General features: G+C 33.3%; 3 protein-coding genes and 2 long non-coding RNA genes across 13 annotated transcripts; 3 read left to right on the top strand and 2 right to left on the bottom strand.

Moving 5' to 3' along the window:
- Positions 1 to 209: 209 nt before the first annotated feature.
- LOC138880284 (uncharacterized) lies at positions 210 to 1,645 on the bottom strand. The gene is made up of 2 exons (XR_011402788.1): positions 1,193 to 1,645; positions 210 to 438 (listed from the first exon to the last, which is right to left on the bottom strand). It is a non-coding gene; the product is annotated as an uncharacterized lncRNA (long non-coding RNA).
- A 4,793-nt stretch (positions 1,646 to 6,438) lies between these two features.
- LOC104232488 (uncharacterized) lies at positions 6,439 to 8,366 on the top strand. 2 transcript variants are annotated; one of them, XM_009785711.2, is made up of 3 exons: positions 6,439 to 6,530; positions 6,626 to 7,792; positions 7,881 to 8,366. In XM_009785711.2, the coding sequence occupies exons 2-3, from the start codon at positions 6,767 to 6,769 to the stop codon at positions 8,094 to 8,096; spliced, it is 1,242 nt and encodes a 413-aa protein (XP_009784013.1). In that variant the 5' UTR covers positions 6,439 to 6,530; positions 6,626 to 6,766; the 3' UTR covers positions 8,097 to 8,366. The 2 variants fall into 2 exon arrangements, with proteins under 2 accessions (XP_009784013.1, XP_009784014.1); XM_009785712.2 differs by having other exon boundaries at positions 7,876 to 8,008.
- A 285-nt stretch (positions 8,367 to 8,651) lies between these two features.
- On the bottom strand, positions 8,652 to 9,556 carry LOC104232489 (uncharacterized). The gene is made up of 2 exons (XR_011402789.1): positions 9,024 to 9,556; positions 8,652 to 8,954 (listed from the first exon to the last, which is right to left on the bottom strand). It is a non-coding gene; the product is annotated as an uncharacterized lncRNA (long non-coding RNA).
- A 780-nt stretch (positions 9,557 to 10,336) lies between these two features.
- Positions 10,337 to 12,844, top strand: LOC104232491 (serine carboxypeptidase-like 16). Of its 6 annotated transcripts, XM_070159973.1 has the most exons (8): positions 10,337 to 10,523; positions 11,015 to 11,101; positions 11,212 to 11,288; positions 11,514 to 11,636; positions 12,142 to 12,244; positions 12,479 to 12,558; positions 12,630 to 12,667; positions 12,747 to 12,792. In XM_070159973.1, the coding sequence occupies exons 1-6, from the start codon at positions 10,385 to 10,387 to the stop codon at positions 12,535 to 12,537; spliced, it is 588 nt and encodes a 195-aa protein (XP_070016074.1). In that variant the 5' UTR covers positions 10,337 to 10,384; the 3' UTR covers positions 12,538 to 12,558; positions 12,630 to 12,667; positions 12,747 to 12,792. The 6 variants fall into 6 exon arrangements, with proteins under 6 accessions (XP_070016074.1, XP_070016075.1, XP_070016073.1 ...); XM_070159974.1 differs by adding an exon at positions 11,724 to 11,796 and having other exon boundaries at positions 12,142 to 12,667; positions 12,747 to 12,844; XM_070159972.1 differs by having other exon boundaries at positions 12,479 to 12,667; positions 12,747 to 12,844.
- A 99-nt stretch (positions 12,845 to 12,943) lies between these two features.
- LOC104232490 (serine carboxypeptidase-like 11) lies at positions 12,944 to 21,331 on the top strand. Of its 3 annotated transcripts, XM_009785715.2 has the most exons (16): positions 12,944 to 13,030; positions 13,124 to 13,273; positions 13,532 to 13,603; positions 17,345 to 17,490; positions 18,047 to 18,123; positions 18,246 to 18,368; positions 18,665 to 18,767; positions 19,266 to 19,303; positions 19,393 to 19,491; positions 19,582 to 19,668; positions 19,773 to 19,928; positions 20,135 to 20,206; positions 20,306 to 20,436; positions 20,551 to 20,664; positions 20,763 to 20,808; positions 20,942 to 21,331. In XM_009785715.2, exons 2-16 carry the CDS (start codon positions 13,248 to 13,250, stop codon positions 21,023 to 21,025), a joined length of 1,374 nt encoding a protein of 457 aa, XP_009784017.1. In that variant the 5' UTR covers positions 12,944 to 13,030; positions 13,124 to 13,247; the 3' UTR covers positions 21,026 to 21,331. The 3 variants fall into 3 exon arrangements, 2 of the variants coding, with proteins under 2 accessions (XP_009784017.1, XP_009784016.1); XM_009785714.2 differs by lacking the exons at positions 12,944 to 13,030; positions 13,124 to 13,273; positions 13,532 to 13,603 and adding an exon at positions 16,572 to 16,931; XR_712342.2 differs by lacking the exons at positions 12,944 to 13,030; positions 13,124 to 13,273; positions 13,532 to 13,603 and adding an exon at positions 16,573 to 16,931 and having other exon boundaries at positions 20,306 to 20,351; positions 20,942 to 21,103.
- The last annotated feature ends 2,734 nt before the right edge of the window (positions 21,332 to 24,065 follow it).

Raw genomic sequence — 24,065 nt, forward strand, 5'->3', positions numbered from 1 at the left:
GTATAAACGCCCACTTTACAAAAATAGCCATTTTTGCAAATCCGGCAAAATGGCCAGATTCACAAAGATATTATCACAGCATTCCTAGAAGCATATGTTGGCAGTGAAATTTCAGCAACTAAAACGAACTCATGCTATGTGTTATACACCTAAAGTCATTCATGGCATACTTAGCATTGTTACTCGGATATAATAGCTTGAAAACATGCTTAAAAAAAATCCATAAACGACTTACATATCCCATTCAAAAACTTACAACTCAATATTCAAGATTATGAAGGACTATATTCACATTATCACATGCTTGATACATAACAATAACATACAATCTCTTTTGTTGTCAAACTATTCATCACATCAAACACATTTAAATGGTGCAACATGTTCAAGTTGTTCCCATTGCTGAAAATATGTACATTACGAGTCTTAAAGGATTACCTGGTAGCAAAAGAATAAACAGTAGTTCAGCAACTAAAGCAGCATAAAAATAGCAGCAAAACCAGCAGCAAATCTGTGTTAAAACAACCCGAAAACTTAGAGAGGGAACCTAGAAACGAACTCTAAAGAGGACTTATACTTTTTTAAAAGTTTGCACTCTAAGATTCACTCCCAAAACTCACCATTTCAGCTTACTTTTCATGTGTTCAACTGCTGAATTTTTTTTTTGTTTTTGTGACAAAGCAATTAAAAAAAATAACCCCTGGAAGTGTGATGGAGTCCCCACTATATATCAAAATAACCAGCTATTTCAAAAAATTAAAAATCAATCTTTTTGACAGATTTTTCTACAAAATTTGCTCTTAAATTCAAAAAGCAAGACTTTCTAGTTCAAATCTTGTCAAGGATTTCAAACAAAATCTGCTCTCCACTATTCAAAGATAGACTTTATTCAAATAATGTCCAAAGGTCTACATTTTCTTACCAAACAATTTGACTTTTGAGTGTTGTACTCAAAGAGTCTTGAAGCAGTAAACAAACAACCAAACAAGTACCATATACTCTTAAGTATTTTTCATTACCTCACTTTTATCAATACAAAACTATTTTACTACTTCAACAAGTGCAAAAACAGAAAATTTAACATTTCAAACTTCAAAAACTAATGCTAAAATAATTAATAATAGACAAAAATAAAATCTAAAAATTAAAAATAAAAATAAAAAATCAGCCATGAAAAAGAATAGTATTTTACCATTTTACACATCAAAAAGCCGAAAAAATGGTGGTATGCCAAAGAGGGTGTTCCGGGAGGTCGCCAGAATTAGGCCAGATTTTGGTCGCCGGATTTTTGGGGTAGAATTAACATCAATAGCTAGGTCTTGAGGAGCTCTATCCATTGATGTAGGTATTTTGGGGTGGTAGTGGTTGGAGCTTCAAGAATTTGGGCCAAAAAGTGACGGAAAAGTTTCCTAGATCTAAGATTCAAGGAGTTTGAGGGATTTTTTTAGGATTTAGTTTGGAGATATGGAAAGAGGAAGTTGTGGAGATTACGTGGTGTGAATTTGGAGGTGTTTGGAGGTGTTCCGCCGCCGGCGGCGATTTTCAGCAGGCGGCGGTGGGCGGAGTTGGGGCGGCGTAGAGAGAGTGAAGAGAGAGAAGAGAGAAGAAGGAGAGGGAAAGAAGAGAGAGGAAATAAGGGGGAAATGGGGAAAAATTTGGGGGATTTTAGGCTTTAAATACCTAGGATGAAGATCAAACTAGGACCGTTGGATTAAATCAAAATGGGTGGATGAGATTGAATCTTGTCACTTAACCAAAACGACGTAGTTTCAAGACAAAACTATGTCGTTTTAAGCTCTTTTTGGCAGCCCCCTTTTGGACCGGGTTTGGGCTCAAATTTTGGGCCAATTTTGGCACAATTTTAATTAAATTACACTAGCCCAAACCCCACCCCATTTATCAAACCATTATTCAACTCTTAAAACCTATACATACACAAATAAGAACAAACACACACACATAAATATTATATATATATATATATATATAAGCCGAAAATTAGGCATTTACAACACGTCTTCCCTCATATCCCACATTGGTACTTATCGACCATGTGCTTGAACAACTTAAGTGTTTAATCATATGTTATCTACCCAAAAACTTATGAGCATTAGTTTTAGACATTTGGTCCTTTGTCAATGGACAATTGATGATACTAGGGAAACGAGGAAAGTAGAAGTATTATTTACTTGGTTAATTTGTCGACTTTTTGTCTATCTTGAGATGGCTCTGCTACATTGGATAGTAATATTGTCTTTTCTTTTTTTTTCTTTTTTCTTTTTTTCTTTTTATTAAATGACAACTTACCGAATAGATTGTGATTTTATCCAGCTGAAGCAAAGGATTTTGTGGAGCTTTTATAAAGGGATTATGAGACCTATCAATATTTGGAGCGAATGCTTTCAGCTAAACATTAGTTAAACCAGTTATCTGTCATACTTTCAGACCTACAAATAGAGTTTTGTTTAAGGAGAAAAATATCACCTCATATTTATTTCTGTATGCATTGATTATTTTTGTCCTTTTCACCACATATATGGAAGAAATGTGTTTATAGTATGTTGAGATGCTTCCATACTCAAGAGATCCATAAGAGTACGCATATTGCCGTAATGTCCAATAGAAGCTTTCAAATTATCAAGAGGGACATAAATGTCATACAAATATACAGTAATGTTTAATAAAATTTTCAACCTTAACAAACTATTCAGTCATTTTGAATTCAAGCGCTAAGTCATAAAGAAATAGGATTAATGTTCATCATTTTCAAGAATTTATATTTTTATATATGGTTATTTATATTTGTGATTCCACATACAGTTTTAAAGCATGTATAAAATGTTGTGTTTTTTCTAACACATGATATACCATAATATCATATATAAAAATTAGGCATGAATGTTAAAACGCCATAGTGATTGACAAAAATAACCTCAAATCTTGACCGGCTAATATTGTTGACATATTCAAAGAACCAAAAGCTTCTTCTCCTCTCTATAATTAACAATCACAACAGGCAAGTTTTTATGGTTTATTATGCCCGATTATTTTATTATCTCAGGGAAGTTTTCCTTAACTAATTTGTTCATACAAGTGACGAAGAATTAAAAATCATAATGAAATACTCATGGTATGAATTAGCTAAAAAAAAAAAACGTCTTTGATATCTTCATAAGCTGCATGAAATCAACTCTTTTTTAAAACAAGAATTAGTCACATTTATTGTTGTAGACTTCTAATATCTACTGATCTCTTACAATGTTTTTTTATTTTTTGATCTTTCTTTTCCTAAGTCCTAAGAACTCACGTGTCTCGCACGTACATAGAGACTAATTTTCAAAAGTATACAAATATGTACGTTAGAAAATTTTAATCCTATTGTAAGTTCTCCTTCTTTCTTTAACAATATTTCATCCTTTAATTGTGATAAAACTTTATTAGTGAGTGATTTGAATATTATATATATTATATTTTTTATTCTAAGAAACTAATTAGTGAACTTCGTACAATCGTACATATTTACTAACAAGCAGTTTATGGAGTTAAAAGTTTATTACTTTTCATACGTGCTTAATGTTTGCTAAGATATTTCGTGCATCGCACGAACATAGATAGCACGAATAATTTATGCTAAATGTTGAACGACTAAAATATCACTGAAACATTGATCGACTTTTATGCCCTTAAATAGTTATAATTTAAGGATCTAATGGTAAATTACCTAATGATAGAATTCTTTTTCGATTTAAACTATACATATACCCGACCCTACAACATTGATCCTACTTGAATTAGAAAAGTATTGTTCCTAATTACAATTCTTTTATAGCAATGCACGTAATAAAAGAAAGATACGTACTAAAAGAAGATTTTAGTACTACGTTATAGAAAACATTTTAAACATTTTAAACAAAGTTGAAATTCTTACTATTCTTTAAAGCCTTAATTTGTATTTGGTACATATAAAGCTACAACTAAATTAAGTTAGTATCTTTTACCTAAATATTAGGAGTTACTACATATTTCAAAAAAATTGAGTTAATTTTTAAGATATTAAATAATAAGAAAATAATTAATTGATAATTTTTTAAAATATAAAATCTAATTTTAAAGTGTTAAAATAATAGGGAAAATTTTAGATGAATATTTTTATTTTACATGATAATAAAGTGGTGAGATTGTGCTCTTTAATTTATTTATTTTTACTTCAGTATGAGTAATTAATTTCTATACAAATTTCTCAAAAAAAAAAATGGATTGATGTTAGTCTAGATTAGGTTTCCTAAAAGAAGTTCGTCCAAGTCTCCTATATATCGAAGTTTAGCAAATTTTTTCTTTGATTGGTTTATTTTCATTAGATGCTCATGTGCCATAACTTGGTAAAATATGTATATTTCTCCTAAAAATTATGTAAAATATGTATACTATATATAATACACATATATACAGAAAAAGATTATCTGCTATTATTTTTTGTAACAGTTAAAAATATATATTTCTCTAAATTCTTGACTAATCATGGAGTTGATTTATCAAAACACGTGTATGGTTAATATTTTATTGCTTTGAATGTGATAAAGTAGTAATAATTTTACTCGGGTTATATCCAACATAATTTAAATTTAACATAATTTTTTAAATAACTGAGACAATCCTCACAAATATGTCAAAGTACAATAGTGTTCAAAGATAGGACAAATATATGTTTTACTTTTGAGATGGAGAAGCCAAAGTTATAGAAGGAAACATACACCAAAAACTTCTTCTAGAAAGAAGTATTAGGTATGATACTACCACACAGAATATTTATACACTATAAATAGAATATCATTTAACTTAACTAAATTGATCATATTTGTAGGTTAAGGCAATATAATTTTGAATTCAAGTATTATATTAATGTAATAATATTAATTTTTAGCATTTAAATGATTGTTGTATTTTTATCACGTTAATTACTTTAAAATAATTATATCTTGTAAATAATTTCTTACTAAAGTTATTTACCCGTTTTTTCACATAAAGGTTCTGACTAAATTTTACGTGCAACGCACATGCATAGATATATATATATATATATATATATATATATATATATATATATATATATATATATATATATATATATAACACAAAGTAATGCAAATATAAATCGATATTGGTCGCAAAAAATCTTGAAAACGCTGCTGCTTGAACCAAAAATATTCAAAAATGAGATAAAAAGAAGTGAGAAATTCTTCAAGAAAGGAGAAAAGCTGAGCTTTCTTTTTGGATAGGTCCACTTATGCTTGATATCTATGTTTGCGCACACGGCTTGATCCAAAAAAAATTGGCTTAATACATAGTTTACCACCGAACCTTTGGCCCAAATCCCCCTTACACACTTTCTGTGGACGATAATAACTTTACACAAGAAACTTTTCTAAAGTATATCTAGTACCCACCTCCTTTGATCAGATCTTGTTAATAAGACATCTGTATATGTCACGCATTTGACTTTACTTAATTTTAACCCATTACCTTATAATAACTAACCCGACCCTACCCGATCCTAATTGACCCTACCCGACCCACAAGGTAAAAAGCGTTAAAACCAAACTTACCCAAGTCAGTACTCAAAATCCGATGCATCTAGAAGGAGCTATTGTAAAGGCGATTCCGGCGACCATCTCAAGCTACGCTTTCATCGTGAATTTCCGGTGGATTTATGCAGTTAATAGGTTAGTAATTTTCTTCTCCTTGCATTACCCGTTTATTTTAGTAGTGGGTGGGTTGAACCTAGGATTTTTTTGAAATTTCTTCTATTTTGCTTAGGGTTATCGGACTTTTTAAAAGGGGAATCTTTTGTCATTGTCGATATCACTGTGAAGTTGTCGTCTTGTTGCCTTTACGGATAGTTTTTTTTATAAAAAAAAAATTGTCTTGTGTTTGCAAACCGTGTGTAAAGTTAGGGTTTAACTGATTATTGTAATAGCATTGCTTTGAACAATGTGATATGCTCTTGTCTTTGTCTCCACTTTTATAGTTCATCTGTAGTTCTTTATTTTCAATTGTTGCATGTGAAAAGTCCATTTATTTGTCCCTTATTTGTTTGCAGATAATGTCTTTTAAATCATTACCCTCAGGTGGTACCATGATGGGGTATTAGTTCCTGGTAACTTTGCTTGTTATGTGGGTGGTAGTCAAACATTGATTTTAGATGTAGATGTGGATTTATTGTCTCTTATTGAACTGATGAACTACACTAGGATCTATGACTTTCAAAATGTGGCTGAGTTGTATATTTGTCCAATGGATAGGACAGATAAATTGGTAAATATTCTCACAGACAAGGATATTTTAGACATTTGTAATGAATTGGAAGATGGGGATAACTTAGATATTTATGTGACTCATGCTGCCCCTTTATGTGTTGTTGACATAAATGAGGCTAGTACAGGGGTTGGTGGGTCTAATAGTGGAGCTTTTAATAGCACAACTGTCTTAGAAGAAGAGGAAGGGATCTTACTATCGTGTCTGATATGTAAAAGGTGAATATATTCTTCTGTTTTTGTTTTTTGTCAATATTTATTTTTTCTAATTTCTGTTTCTGTTGGAAACTAATTCAATTCTTTTTATGTTTAAGGGATTGCTTAAAGTTGTATCAGAAATGTTGCCTGAAAGTGAACATAGGTGGTGTGCCAGACATATATTAGCAAACTGATCCAAAGATTGGAGAGGATTAGAGAGGAGAAACAACTTCTGGAGGTGTGCTAGAGCATCATGTATGGCAGAACTAAATTTTCACCTGGACAGTTTGAATATGCTTGGGAATGGGATATGTGAGAACCTCCTGAGGTATAACAAGGAAACCTGGTGCAGAGCATACTTCAACTGTGACAGGAAATGTGATATAATTGACAACAATATGTGCGAGACATTTAATGCTTGGATACTTGTTGCTCGGCACAAGACAATTATCACAATGTTGGAGGAAATTAGAGTGAAGATGATGGAGAGAATAGGAAAGTTGAGGGAGTTTGCAGATACATGGATATGTGATATATCCCCAATTGCTATGAAGGTGTATCAGGATAACATGGCCCAATCTATGAAGTGTACAATCAAGTGGAATGGTGAATATGGCTATGAGGTTGAGGATACCTCATTAAGAGTGGTGTTGAAGCATTGTGTGAATATGCAAGCTCAAGCTTGTACATGCAGGTCATGGATGCTGAAGGGTATCCCTTGTGCTCATGCCATTACTGCTATGCATTTCAAGAACCTTGACCCAATTAACTACATATCTCACTGGTACCACAAATCCACCTATCTGAAGGCATATTCAACATTCATCCAGCTTGTGCCAGACATGCAGATGTGGCCAACATCTACCAATCCAACAATTGAACCCCCACCAATTAAAAAGATGCATGGCAGACCAAAGAAGAAGAGAAAAAGAGAAGAAACTGAACATCCTACTTCTGGAAAGCTTTCAAGAAGGAGTATGGAGATGACATGTTCAAACTGTGGTGGATATGGACACAACAAAAGGAGTTGCCCTAAGAAAGCAAGGCCTGCAGATTCTACTCCAGCAAATGCTTCATATATACAAAGATGTGGAGGAAGAGGAAGAGGCAGAGCAAGAGGAACAAGAACTGTTGGCAGAGCTTCAACTCCAACTACTTCTGCCCCTACTGCTGCTGGTAGAGGAAGAGGAACTGCTGCTAGTAGAGGAAGAGGAACTGGTAGTGGTCGGGGAAGTTCTGGGTTTGGACTATTTCAATCAAGCAGTGTGTTCACAAGTTTTTCTGTAAGTAGTTCAAAGTTAATTTTATATCTTGTTTGCTTTAACAACTTTACTGAATATTTTCTGTTTTTGGCAATCTGGTGGAGGTAAGCCAAGAGTGGTCTCTCATGGTGGTGAAAAGAGGTCTTCGACAGATATTCTAGAGTGTGCATACAAGCCAAGAAGTGGTGTAAAATGGAATGGTAGACCAGCCATTACTAGAAGACAACTTGAAAGAACTACTGCAACTCGTTCCAGAACTGTCGCATCTCAATCCAATTTAAGTCAAGCAAGTTCATCATCCCAGCCATCCAAGAACAACCACTGAATTCTGTTATTGTCACTGTTAATTTATTTTGGAACTGTTGTAATTTCCCTTTGGAACTGTAATTTATTTTGGAACTGTTGTTAGGTTAATTTGGAACTGCTATTAGGTTTGCTGTTAGTGTTATTATTTTGTGAAGGCAACCTGCTATTATTTTGGTATGCTGTAAAACTGGGCAGCGTATATTTTTGTTAAGGCAAGTTGCTGCTATTAGGTGACTGTAATGAACACTTTTACTCTATGATGAAATATAGTTTTAGTGTTGTTTGATAATTTCTGGGCAGATGTGTCTTTAGTATTGTATGAATGCTGTTATTTTGGTATGTTGTTAAGCATTTGTGCTGTCATTTTTGTATGTTGTTATTTCTGGAAAATTTTAGCATTTGAGCTGTATATCAACCACTATTTGACTGTATTTCAGTGTTTTATCAGTCACAATTTGAGGTGTGTTTTAACTGCACTATCAACTCACACAACAACAAAGTCAAACGAAACAACATTAACAATTGCCAAAAAAATCATTCAACTCACACAGCAACAAACTCAAACAAAACAACCTTAACAATTGCCAAAAGATTTCATTCATTTCTAACAAAAGGATACAAAATCTACCAAAAAACTTCATTCATTTTCTTACATTATATAACAATCTTTAGAACTACCTAACACAATCAACTTCAACACAATTGCAATTAAAATCAGCACACACAATCTCCTCCAATTTCTTTGGTTTCTATTTTCCTTCAACAATGCATCAAATGCCCTCTTCTTCTTCAGCAGCCCCAAAATCACTATTTCCAAGTGCTCTGGAGTTGGGGGGTCAAACCACATAAAGAAATTACATGCCGATCGACTGTCCCTCTGAAAGATTAAAGAGAAAAAATTATTACGGAATATAAAATCGATTAGAAAAGTACAATTGATATTTACCTCATAAAATGGACATCCGTAAAATCGACGACCCGAATTATCAACACTCCATGACTGTATCACCACAGCTTCTTCACCACAATAGCAAAATTTTCTCAGATTATACATTTTCTCAAACCTTAAAATTAAGCCCCCGAAATTTAACCCTTATGTCAAAAAAGAGAAGGAAGAAATAGAAGAAGATTGTAATATTGGCTTCGAGCTTCAAGAAAATGAATAAATTTTGGCTTCAAGAAGATAAAATTTTCTTCAACTTAGAGCTTTCAAGGAGGAAGAAGAAGATGAAAATCGGGTCCTAGTATAGATAGAAATGGGTTAAGACCCTTTAAATCTTTTAAAAAGGGTCGTTGGAATGTGTTTTTGACCGTTTATTAAAGCAGAAATTGTCTTGAAATACTGTCCACGCGCTTGGTCCAGTTTGTAGTACACACGCTTAGACCTGGTTAAAGAAGGTGTGTACTAGGCACACTTTAGAAAGATTACGTGTGTAAGGTTATTATGGTCCACATAAAATGTGTAAGCGAGATTTGGGCCATAGGTCAGTGGCAACTTATGTAATTTTCCAAAAAAAATCAATGAAATAAATAGAAGTGAGAAATTTTTCAAGAAATGAGAGAAGCAGAGCTATATTTGCGGGCACATTGACAAATATATATACCTAGAAAAGAAGGCCGAACTGATGGGGATGTGGGATTTGGTATCCTCGTTGTGACAGAAACAGAACAAACGTTAGAGTAATCGAATTAGACACAACGTAACTGGCGTGTTCGGTCATCTTTTAGTACAATACTTTTTTTTGAGCGGATGTGAGTGTTAGAATAAAGGAATTCAAAGAGAAAGTCTGACACATTATATTTAGGTAACACAAGTTAAAAGTGGAAAAATAAGAGAGAATTTGAGTTATAAATGAATTAATCAAATTCGATTTAACTTTAAAATTTGGTCAAATTAACTCATCATGACAAACACATTGGAAGGTAATGAAGTGGAGGACTGCCAACAAGGGTTTGCAGTGAAGTGATAAATTCTCTTTTATCATTAATACCGTATAAAAAATTATATTCAAGTTTTAGATAAATTGTAGATTTTGATCGAATTTGTATATATTTTGTAAAAAGCTTTAGTTACTTTCTTTAAATAAAAAAATTTAGATAAACCGAGTAAAGAATTTTAAATTTTCGTATATATATATTTACCCAAGTTTACTTAAAAGACTTTTAAGTAACTACGTTTACTAGGTAGTCCCCGATTAAGTTTAACAGTTACCTATATATATGGGCAGACAATTCAACAGATAAATCCATTAGCATCACTAACCTCTGATCAGGCCTTACCTATAGTATTCTATTTGTTGAAACGCCATGTGTTGTTTTCGACTGCCCCTATTATTTCATCTTCTTCTCTGTTTCTACAATATGTACAATGTCTTCATCAAAATAGCTCAACTGTTGAGTTTCTTCCTGGTTTTGACGACCCTCTTCCTTTTTATCTTGAGACTGGGTAAGTTAAATTTCTTCTCTTTAATTTCTCTATAATATCTATCTTTTCTGTGCATGTCCATCTTCATTTCGCTTTTTCTCAAACTTGTCAAGTTTTTTAACCCCCCCCCCCCCCACCCCCAAAAAAAAAGAAAAAAAAACAATGCAAGACCTTAGTATTTCTCTTAACTTTTTATCGTAGTTAGTAGAGGTCAGCCTGTCTGATGTTTTCCTCGCGCAAAGGACTATGCAAATATCATAGACAAATTATCCTTTCTTTGACCACTTCTTTTCTAACTATTTTTGGTATAGTGCCTAAATTTTTTTCCCCAAATTATGAAGAAAACCATATTGTCTCCGAGTTACTTTCTTTAGTATTGTCAGAACATACTGATCGACTATATAGTAGCTAGGCAAACAAATTTGTTGAGGTGAAGTGCTTTGAAAATGTTAGATACATTGGAGTAGGGAAATCAGAGGAAGTGTAACTATTCTATTACTTGGTTAAATCAGAATCGGACCCCAGAAAAGATCCCCTCTTGCTATGGCTATCGGGAGGGCCTGGTTGCTCATCCTTCTATGGCCTGGCGTATGAAGTAGGTAATATTAAAGTGAGTTAGGTTATAATATATTGACAGCGTAAAGATTTTTTGGTTTGTGTGAAACTCAAATTAGGAGAAACTTTTTACCTTATGAATTCTCTTTTGTAGGCCCTTTGGCTTTTGGCCAAAAAGCATTCAACGGAAGCCTACCAATTCTCATTTCAACTCCATATTCATGGACAAAGGTGACACAAAATAGCTTCTTTTTTCTTCACCAAAATGCATATATTGATAAAATTGTATAAACGTTGTTCTCACCCTAAATAGGGTGAGGACTTTTTATTTATAAATATGTACATCTGTATAAGCATATTGTACAACTCCCTAATGCACATACATAATTACAAGCATCCTCTTCTAACATATATATATATTCTCATGCAAGACTTCATGTAATCTTTGAATGATAGTTTGCGAGCATACTTTTCTTGGAGCAACCTGTAAATACTGGGTTCTCATATGCAACTACTTCAGCAGCATCTGAGTGTACTGATCTACAAGCCTGCGACCACGTCTATGAATTTCTGCTAAAGGTATTTGATAATTTCTCCAAGTTCATGAACTGATACGTATGAATTATAGTAAAGAGAGTTGACTCTGGATTTTCATGTGTTCCTCAGTTTACTCCTCACTTCGCATTGTTCGTGGAGGGAAGATCCAGCATTTAAACTTGATGGCAAAGCCATATCCAATGTAAAGGCTATAGGTTCATCTAAAGCCATAGTTTTCGCTTATACCCTGTATTCTTGCCCAAAAAATTTCTTAACTATGTAGAAATAATAAATTGTGAACCCATTAAATTAGATGGAATGCGGTAAGATTGCGAATCTGAACCCATAAAGTTCAAATCCTGGATCCACCTCTACTTGATGGCCTTAACATTTATGATTCCTAGCGCAGATATGGACATAATTATTAGGCTATGCATAGTTCTCCTAACTGATTAATAGTGTAAATTGAAAGGATAATGAGAAAATGAAGACAACAACCAAATATAACAGAGATGTATTGCGAACTAAGTTGTGATTTATTTTGCAGTGGTTCATTAATCATCCAGATTTCATTTTAAACCCTTTGTATGTTTCTGGGGACTCATATTCAGGCATCACAGTTCCAGTTATTGCTCAACTAATATCAGATGGTAAGTGCCATTTACTATTATCATATAATCGAGGCTTAGATCATTCTTATCACCCTATTATTCTTTAGTGTATGCTTTGTTATTATTGTCTTTTTCTTTTTATCCATCCGGTAAACGAAGCATGCTGGCCTAATTAATCCGAACTCGTGCTTTGGTAGGTCATTAAAAGGTTCTTCATTCTTATGATTCGATACCAAGTTTATACTTCGTTACTATTGATTATTACTTCCACAGATATTATAATATATGGAGAACTACATTCCTTTGTTGTACCTCCAAGTCTGAATGTGTAGCATCATTTGGTTGAACAAAAGGTGCTTAAAATATTCCTAGCCCAAAGGTATTTTCTGTTGACATTTAAAGAGTGATATGAGAATTAATGCAGGAATTGAAGCAGGCAAAGAGCCATTGATCAACTTTAAGGTTTTCTATTCCTTTCATTTCATGTAGCATATATCTCTTGCATGGAAAATTATTGTTTTTGATGGTAATATACTTTCAGGGCTATTCAATTGGCAATCCTCTAACATTTCCTGAAGAAAGCAATTACCAAATTCCTTTCTGTCACTCATGGTATGGGGCTAATATCTAATGAACTTTATGAGGTTGGCTCATCTCTTGCTTCAATTCATTTATAAACTCTGTATCATACCAACACAGTTTGGCACAAAAATGGTAATTTGGATCTTATTGTATCAGTCACTGAAGGAGACTTGCAAAGGCGATTACAGAAACATAGATCCTAGCAATAAACCATGTTCAAAACACTTCAAAATGTTCAAGAAGGTAAGATTATATTCCTTTTTTGTATATACTCTTATTGTAATATGATCTAGAGCTTATGTTAAACCTTAATATTCTTGTAATGCAACTTTGTAGCTTGTGAGTGGTATAAGTGATCAGCAAATACTAGAGCCTTTTTGCGAAACAGAATCACCAAACCCACGCCAATTGTCTGGTGAAAGAAGATCTCTTGAAGAGGATTTCATCTTTCTAAAACACGATGATTTCATTTGTCAAGAAAGTCGTGTAAGTCCCTCAAGTGTTACTTCTAGTGTTAATATTTGCACTCACTGACTATGCTAAGTTTGTAGCGAAGGAGTAATAAGCACAATGGTATTCAGTTTTCATTTACTTAAAATTTTGGAGCCACCTCTACGTCACAATTCATAGAAAGATCAAGTAAATAATTTCTAAGTGAAAAAGGAATATATGTCCTGTTCTCTTTCATGGAATTTCTCAGATAAATGCAGGGTAATTATATATACATATGTTTTCTAATTGTAGGTTGCCACACGCAAACTCTCTAATCATTGGGCAAATTACCCTAGTGTTCAAGAGGCTCTCCATGTTAGAAAGGTATTTCAAATTTTGTTATTTGTACATAGTAGAGGTTGCTTATCATTAAGCTGCAAGATATTAAAAGATTTTTTTCTTCTTATTTTTCTTGATAATGTTACCTCTGTAGACTTCAAAAGCTCCTAAAATATAGTAGGATGTTAGGAATATATTAAAGTGGACGTCTATTGAATATTCCGAGATATTCCTATTCCATGAACCATTTGAGGTTCATGTATTTCGTTAATTCATCTCTTAATATTTGTAATCTTTAGGTGTATTCTTGTAATCTTTCATGTATCTTATATCCTATAAATAGGGTATATCTTATGTGTTGGGAATAAATCCCCCACAGAAAATAATATTTACGGTAATAATAGCGAAATAATAACATAGTACCGAGATACGATAACCAACAAGAATAAAAGGAACAACAACGACACAACAATTTTAACGTGAAAAAACACTTTTGAGTAAGGAAAAAAACCACAGGCCTGAGAGGAGCAAAGTAATCCACTATAATGAGAAAGTTTACACTCCGTAGCCCCGAGTAAATACTCCAGTAACCACTATCCAGTCAAACCTCTCTATAACAACCTCGTTTGTTCCGAATATTTTTGGATGTTATAGTGAAGTGTTGTCATAGAGAACATATATTATAACATAACTTGAAAATTGTTTTCGGAAAAACTTGGCTTTTATAGTGAGGTGTTGTTATATATGGATGTTTTTATAGAGAGATTTGACTGTAATAATAAGTCGACACCTGCAGCTTGATTTATTCTCCCAAAAAATTTCAAAATTAAATAAAAAGTATTCCCTCTGGTCCATAATAAGTGTCATTTTGACCTTTTTATTTCGGTCTCAAATAAGTGTCTTTTTATATAATCAAGAAGGAATTAATTTTAATTTTTCAAAAATTACCCTTATATATTTATATATCACAATGTGTCAAAGTAACAATATGCAAAATTTAATTAAGGGCAATTAAGTTAAAATGCCTTTTTTTAGGAGTTAATATTTTCTTAAGGGATGTGGCAAAAGCAAAAAGTTCCTAAATCGGACGGAGCAGTGAGAAATTTTTCAAGGGAGGAAAAAAAATACTTTTTGACTCGGTCCACTAACATCTATTAGGGGTGTACAAAGGAAACCGACAAACCGCACCAAACTGATAATCCGAGTAAAACAAAGAAAAAAAACTCGACTATGATTTGGTTTGATTTGATTTGGTGTTAGAAAAAAAAATCCGCCCGTAATTGGTATGGTTTGATTTTAACTAAAAAAAAATCAAACCGAAAACCAACCCGACATTACATGTATACAAGTTTTAAAAATATTTTATACATAAAAATAATTATTGTAATATAATTTATAAATATAATTTTAACTTGTTAATAGTTCTTTCTTTTAATGAATTTTTTCAAGCTTGGACTTAGAACTTTTGAATGGTCAAATATGTTTTATAGCCCATAAAAGCTAGTAACTCAAATAAAGCTCAAAACAAAATCAAATCAATACTAATGCTAACAAAAAGAAAATCAATTCAATACTAGAAATCACAATAGTATTAGATATTTATTTTTTTAGTTTCGCATTGATTTCGATAAAAAATGCATATTTCACATTTAATATTATTTAGTCGTGAATTAATACTTAGTACTTATTAGTCGTACTTATTTTAACATGACTTAGTATTGTTAGATTATGTGTATTTTTATTATGGCTTATTAATTAGTAATATTTATCTTATGCGATTTGTTGAGTATTTTAGTATAATTATGACTCATCTCACATTATTTTGTTATTATTTTATTGGGTAACATTTTATATAGTTTTATTCTACTAGGACCTAAGAAACATAAGAGCACAAATTATAAATTTTATGCTATGAAGATTTTGTCGAATAAAATCTAAAAAACCCGAAAAACCCGAGAAAATTGGAAAAATCGTGATTGAAAAACCCGATTTATGTTGGTTTGATTTGGTTTATAAATATAAAAATCCGAGACAATTGATTTGATTTGATAATTGAAAAATTCGAACCAACCCAATCTACGTATATTCCTAACAACTATAATTGCGTGCATATTGACAAAACATATTAACTGGGAAAAACAAGGTAGAAGTGGTGTGTGTGTGGGGGGGGGGGAGGAATTGGTTGGTTCTTGTCAAGGAAACTGACAAACATTAGAGTAATCGATTTGCATACAAATGGATTGGCGTGTTTGGTTATCTTTCATAGACGGTGACCACAGATCTCTCTATAAATTTCTCCAGGTTACACTTCTACACAAAATAACTTGTTTGAAATTAAGGTGGAATTATTATTGTATTTCAATTTAAAAAAATTATAAAGTCCGACAAGGTATTTGTCACAAATTCTGGCGGAAGGGTAAATAATATTAATGAATATGTTACTATTGGTAAAAATTTATTAGTAATTTCCACTTAATTAATAGATGCATGATATATGTCTTATACATGGACGTCAAATGCTTAACCATGATTATATGCATTCTCATCTCACTAAATTAATTAACCATAAAGTATTAACATGATTTGATATAAACACATGGTACAAGTAAAAATTTACCGTTAGTGTTTGAAATTACCTTCAATTGATTCTCAATCCTACCTTCTAATATCAATCTCAATAACTCTCAATGGTTAGATTCTAACTCAAACCTATTAGTTTCATTCTTCAAAAGTTTTTTCCAAGCTCAACCAAACCCAACAGTAGTGTTATTTAGTTTTCTTCGATCTAACCAATTCAACCCATTAGGAATAAATAATACTTCATCCGTTTAAAAAAAACAATGAACCTATTATTATTTGGGGAGTCAGACAAGATTTTTCTTGATCATATATTTTACAAATAGTTTTTAAAATTTTAAATTGTTAATTATTGTGACTTATAGTACTTTTTACCTAATTTTTAAATATATAAATTTTATTTTAAATGATTTAAAAAGTATCTAAATTCACATAAAAATTGACTCTCACGCTCCGAAAAGGTTCAAACAAATTTGAAGGAAGGGAGCATAAGTTTAATTAATGAGATGATACCGACTCATTTTTAACCACTAAATATCTGGAACTGTTTCTATTAAGCAGAAATAATGTAATATATAAGGACGGACAATCCATTAGTATCACTAAGCTCCCTCACGCCTTAAACTATATCCATTTGTTGAAAAGTCATGTCTCGTTTTCGCCTGCCACTATTGTTTCATCTTCTTCTTCTTCTTACTCTGTTTCTACAATATGTACAAAGTCTTCCTCAGAATGGCTCAATTGTTGAGTTTCTTCCTGGTTTTGATGGCCCTCTTCCTTTTTATCTTGAGACCGGGTACGTTAATTATTTTATCGCCCTTTAAATTTTAATTTGTATTTTATCAAAGGATCAATTAGTATAAAGAGAATCTAGATTTTTTCTCAGGTAATTTACTTCTTTTAGTATGTTCAGAACATACTACCCACATATATAGTACTCCCTTCGTTTCAATTTCAATTTAGATGAGTAATTTTATTCGGCACGAAGTTTAATTAAAAAGATAAGTTTTTTGGGGCTATGATATTTACCTGGTTATTAAAGCTTCTAATTGAGGACAAAATGGGTAAAATGAAGAGGAATTATATTCAATTATAAAAATATGTCATTCTTTTTTAAACTAACTAATAAGTAAAGTGTGTCATCTAAATTGAAACAAAAATTAGTAAAACAAGCTTGTTGAAGTGTTGTATTTTGAATATAATTGTTAGATACATTGGAGTTGGCAAATCGGAGGAAGTGCAACTATTCTATTACTTTGTCAAATCAGAATCCGACCCTAGAAAAGATCCACTCTTGCTATGGCTAACGGGAGGGCCTGGTTGCTCATCCTTCACGGGCGTGGCGTATGAAGTAGGTAAATATATTTATTTATGTTGTACTGACAATATAACATTTTTATTAAATGTTATTTAAACCTATGATAGTGAGTTAGTGACTTCCCATTAACTCACCTTAGATATGTGTAATCATAGTCTAGAGTTAAGAGATTTGGAGTCATGTGAACCCATGCTTTTCTTTCTAAACCATATATAACAATGTTATATCTCTTTAAACTCAGTTAAATAAATGTGCGTGCACCCAAACTCAAAGACTCCTATGGACAAGTAAGTATTGGGTGACCTCTACAAGTAAAATTGGCAGTTCAAATCTCACTCTCTTGTTTTCAACACGGATCATAGATATATATATATATGTGAAAATCATGAAACATTTAAAAAAATATAATTTTGAACCTATATTTTCAAAAGTAGAATAGGTTCATGGTAAGAGCCTAAAGTTAAACCCGGTAAATGTAAATCTAGATCCTCCTCTTTACAATAGAGCATTCATCCTCTTGATGTGTACTAACACTGCTATAGGTGTGGAAAAGCTTGGTATTACGTGTAACTCATGGTTGGACTCTTTTTTAGGCCCATTGGCTTTTGGTCAGAAGGCATACAATGGAAGCCTACCAATTCTTGTTTCAACTCCATATTCCTGGACAAAGGTGACACTGAAGAGCATCTTATTTTTCTAATGCACACTTCATTTCATGTAATCTTTGTTCTCTTTTCCCCTCTTATTGTTAACATTAGATCATCAAGTAAATATGTTCCTTAAACTTGGTAGTTTGCTAGCATACTTTTCTTGGAGCAACCTGTAAATACTGGGTTCTCATATGCAACAACTTCAGCGGCGTCCAAGTGTACTGATCTACAAGCCTGCGACCACGTCTATGAATTTCTGTGCAAGGTATTTGGTAATCGTTCCAATTTCATTTTGTTAGATACATATGAATTGGTAAACTGAGTTAACTCTGGGTTTTCATGTATTCCTCAATATACTCATCATTTTGCATTGTTCATCGGTAGAGGATCTAGGATTTAAACTTGTTAGGGTCAATATATATGTATTTGAACTCCCTCCCCCCTCCTAAATCCTAATATATATGTATCTTGGTGGATGGATGAAATGAACCGTGAAGAAACGAAGACAGTAATAATTATAACAAAAATGTATTGCGAACTAAGTTGTGATTTATTTTGCAGTGGTTCAATAATCATCAAGAATTCATTTCAAACCCTTTCTATGTTTCTGGTGACTCATATTCAGGCATTACAGTTCCAGTTATTGTTCAACTAATATCAGATGGTAAGTGCCATTTAGTATTTTCATATAATGTGAGGTTGAGCCGAGGGTCTTTCGGAAACAACCTCTCTACCGTCATAAGATAGAGGTAAGGTCTGCTTACACTTTACCCCACTTGTGGGATTTCACTGGGTTTGTTGTTGTTGTTGTTTGAATCATTCTCATCACCCCATTACTCTTTAGTGTTTGGTTTGTTATTATTTTTTCTTTTTTCTGTTTAACCATCTGTTATTCGAAGTCAGCTGGCGATTCATGCCAGATTGGTCCACTCGGGGGAGTACAGTGATTATTGAAAGGTTCTCCATTCCTAGGGCTCTAAGCCAAGTTTATTGCTTCCACAGATATTAATTAGATAAGATATATAGAACACTACATTACTTTGTTGTCTCTTCAAATCTGATTGTGTAGTATCACACTATCCCTTGCTGAAGAGATGATGCTCAAAATATTTCTAGCCAAAGTGTTCTCTGTTGACACTTAAAGAGTGATATGAAATTGCAGGAATTGAAGCAGGCAAAAAGCCATTGATCAACCTTAAGGTTTTCTATTCCTTTCCTTTTATTTAACATATATCTCATACATGAATAATTATAGTTTTTACTTTTTAATGGTCATTAATATCATTCAGGGCTATTCACTTGGCAATCCGCTAACATTTCCTGAAGAAAGCAATTACCAAATTCCTTACTGTCATGGCATGGGGCTAATATCTGATGAACTTTATGAGGTTGGTTCATTCGTTTATTTCATATTTAAACTCAGTATCATATCAACACAGCTTGGCACAAAATTGATAATTTGGATCTTGTTGTATCAGTCACTGAAGGAGACTTGCAAAGGCGATTACCAAAACATAGATCCTACCAATAAACTATGTTCAGAAAACTTTAAAATGTTCAAGAAGGTAGGGTTATATTCCTTCTTACATATTCTTGTTATAATGTATTGAATTGGTTCCAAGTTTATAATTAGGTAATACCATAATATTCATGTAATGCAACTTTGTAGCTTGTAAGCAGAATAAATGATCAGCAAATACTAGAGCCTTTTTGCGGAACAGACTCAGAATCACCAAAACCACACCAATTGTCTGGTGAAAGGAGATCTCTTGAAGACAATTTGATCTCTCTAAGACATGGTGACTTCATTTGTCGAGAAAGTCGTGTAAGTGCCTCAACTGTTACTAAATAAAGTTTGAGTATTGCGGCAGCTGATTACCTTTACATCAAATAATCTATATATCATTTACTAATTTTAAGATATATACCTATTTATGTTAAAAGAGGCATATATGCCCGGTTCTTTTCATGATTCTCAGGATAAATAGATAAATGCAGGTACTTAGATATACATATGCTTTCTTATTGTAGGTTGCGACACGCAAGCTCTCCAATCATTGGGCAAATGACCCTAGAGTTCAAGAGGCCCTCCATGTTAGAAAGGTATTTCAATTGTTTAACTTGTACATAGTAAAGGTTGCTTATAATTAAGGTGCATAATATTAAAAGATTTTTCTTTCTTTTTTGTTTTTCTTTGATTAGGGAACTATAAGAAGACCATGGGCAAGATGTAGGCAAAGTATTATGGGTACAACTTATACAATTACTTTCATGAATAGTATACCTTACCATGTAAACCTTAGTTCTAAAGGTTATCGATCACTTATATACAGGTTTGATACATTCACATTAAAACAATGTTTCTAGTTCTTTATTTTGTGCTTTAAGCACATAAAATTTAGCTGAAGTTACTATATACATAACAAAGTTTTCTTTTTTTGGATTAGTGGTGATCATGACATGGTTATTCCTTTCCAATCGACGCAAGCATGGATAAAGTATCTAAATTATTCTATCATTGATGATTGGCGTCCTTGGACAATTGATGGTCAAGTTGCAGGGTATGATTCTCCGTTTTAACTTCTCTGGATCTCTGTTCAAGTTGGATGAGACGATATAGTTGTTATGAAATTCTAAATTATATAGCTTTGCTTTGCAGTTACACAAGATCTTTCTCTAATCATATAACATATGCAACAGTAAAGGCAAGAATTTTGTACTCTATATTTTTTATAGATATCTTCAATCTCAAACTCAATAGTAAAATTGTCTGCGCTCGCATTCTCACAGTTCTCAGATGTTTTTGTTCTTCCTTCTTATTTTATTTTTGTTCATTAGGGAGGAGGGCACACAGCTCCTGAGTACAAACGTGAAGATAGCTTTCATATGTTTAAAAGATGGATAGCTCAGCTACCTTTGTGAACTTTTTAATTAACTTCCCGTTTACTTCTTTGAATTACTATGAAATATTATACATCTCTAGACTTCAGAACTTCTGAATCAGAAGAGCATAAAATCTGGGAAAAGTTGTTCAATTGTCTCATCACACACTCTATTGATAGGGAGAACACATTGTCAATTGTTCAGCTTCGTACTCATGTAAAATAGAATAATATCTCAAGTGGTAGTACAGATACACTGAAAAATGATATAGTATACTTGTATTGGTTACTTGATGTACTTAAATGAATGCTTGAGGTCATGATCCAACATAAACATTTAAATGGCGATCAAGAGTGATCAAGCAGAGCGAATGTTTTACCTGTATATAAGACCTTTAGTTGAATTCGCGCGAAAGAATTCCAGAAACTGGATATTCAATTCCAGCAATGTGGTAATGATACTCTGAAGCTACAGTTAAATGGAAAACGATTTCATCTTCTTGGGATCCAATTGAAGCCAAGAACCTCTATTATGAGGGGCGGATTTAGGCCCTTTGTACGGTGCACGTGAACTCGTAATTTTTTCGACAAATGAGGTATTTTATGTATATATTTCGAAAAATTAATCTGATATTTACAGACTATAAAACCAAATAGTATAGGGAACCAGGTTCTCTATTTGTTTCCGCAGTAAATCGGCAGTAAATAAACATGCAATATTTACGTGGAAAACTCCTTGCTCAAGGGATTAAAAACCACGACCCTCAACTCCACTAAACCGAGCAAACTTCATATTATAACTTATTGCAATCTAGGAATTAAACTCTTAATCCATCACCCCCTACAATAACTCTATTGAAAGCCCTTTGCAATAACTTTATTACAAAGCAACAAACATTGACTAACTCTAGTCAAGAAACTAAACCAAACAGTGGTTTAAATCTATCCTACAAAGACACTTCTTGAAAGTATTGTAGGACTACAAATGAAGAACAAAATAACAAAGACTCAACAAACTTAAGGGCTTAAGATATCTTCAATCTTTGGATCTGGTCTTTGAGGTTACAACAGCTTTGTCTTGAGAGAGGTGGTGGCTAGCACTTGAGAGAATATGATTTTTGGATTTGCAAGTGTTGGGGAAAATGAAATCCATTGCCTCATGTTGATAGTATGTATGTGTGAGGTCATCAAAGATGATGCAATAAAGTGTCTTTAATTTGGCCTTAGAAAGCTACAGTTGTGCTGCTATAGCAGCCAGACGGGACAGTGTAGTAGCTTTTACAACTGTAGAGTTGACTGTACGATGACCAGGGAAATGATCCCTATTTGTTCCCTCTGTTGTTCCCTTATCTGATTTCATTGAGAATTGAACCAGATATTTGACTAGTTACTTTGAACATAAGGGAACTAATTGTATCCGGTTTCTTACCTGGTTCTCTCATGAAGTTTGTCAAATCATCAAAACAAAAGACGCGTAACTTATCAATTTTACTCTTTTTGATGATGACAAACTTAGAATTAATATTCTCCCTGAGAACCAGATCTCCACATTGTTCCCCCTATGAATCGGCTATATTCCCCCTGAGAACATGTTTTCTCCCTTTCAATTTTCAAGTAATATATCTGCTGCCAGTCGATACAGTACAGTAGCTTTTGCAGCTGTAGAGTTGGTTGTACGACGACCAAGGGAACTGATCACATTTGGTCCCTGTCTGGTTCCTCGAGAACGTTTGGCAAATCATCAAAACACGAAATAGCATAACTTATCAATTTTCCTCTTTTTGATGATGACAAACCCAAAATTGATATTCCCCCTAAGAACCAGATTCCTTAGAAGTTCCCCCTACGAATCAGACCTATAAGCAACATGTTAAGAGCAATGTTCCCCCTACGAAGCAGACCTATCTTTCATGCACAACACAGCATATTAATTCAATTCTGTTCTTCCCCCATGTTGACACCTATGTAACTTCTCCCTTTTGGCATCATTGAAAAGAATAACAGAAGAGGCACAACCAAAAAGAAGTTCAGCAACATTAACGCATGCCAATGGGGTAACACAGCATAAATAGTAACAGGAACAACAAGTGAATATCTTTGCACAAAATAGAGTGATTGCCCATAGTATAGTAATTATAACAAAAACACATGAGTTTCAATCAATACAGAATATGACAATTTAAACAACTAAAGTACCAATATAATCAAGCATAGGGATTAAAAGAAGATAGGAATTCGAGGGAATTTGGAAGGAGTGAAAGACATGGATCACTGGGCAAGAAGAAAAGTAAGGGGCTAAGGCCTTGATGAGCTTGTCCTTTCGTTCATTTACAATCCTTTGATCAATAATCATCTGCTCTCTCAGGTCCTCCACATGTTTCCTCAATCTTTCATTCTCACCCTTCAACTCAGCATTCTATTCTGCCAAGGGTCCATGGGACCTGGTTCTCTACCTATCTGAGCAGGTTGAACCATCAATCAGATTACCAAGAATCTTCCCAAGATTCTCCTCATCAAGAACAAACTCAGTCACATGCACATATAGCATCAGAGTATCACATATAACATAGAAGTTTTTACTTCTATTCATCAATGTTAGGACTTAGAGGAATAAAGAGGTGATACTATTTTTGGAACTCAACAATGTCAAGAAGTTCCTCCATTTTTCAGCAATATCGTAGTCAAACACTCTACCTAATAGCACTTTTTGAGACTTCAAATTCTCCTTCTTTTCCAACTCTGATAACTCAGCCTTTTGCTTCTGTAAGGAACCATGTTCCTCACTCACACTCCCTTTTCTTTTCCTGAGCGGTCAGGTCTTCCTCTTCTCTTTCTCAATCTGTTCACCCTTATCATTTGTTGCATCTTTCTCATCTGACTTTATTTTCTCCATTTTGCTCTTCTTTGAATTCTTTCTCACAAGTGGAGGGGAGGTTATCCGCTATGGGAGCTTGGATGAGTAGTGGAGACGCGAGCACTATGTGGTCGACGACGGCGAACTATGTGAGGGAGGCGGCGAGAGAGGTGCTAGGTGTATCGAAGGGCTTTTCTGGTAGGCACCAAGGAGACTGGTGGTAGAA

Source organism: Nicotiana sylvestris, chromosome 10 (genome assembly GCF_000393655.2).
Source record: "Nicotiana sylvestris chromosome 10, ASM39365v2, whole genome shotgun sequence".
NCBI classification, from domain to species: Eukaryota; Viridiplantae; Streptophyta; class Magnoliopsida; order Solanales; family Solanaceae; genus Nicotiana; species Nicotiana sylvestris.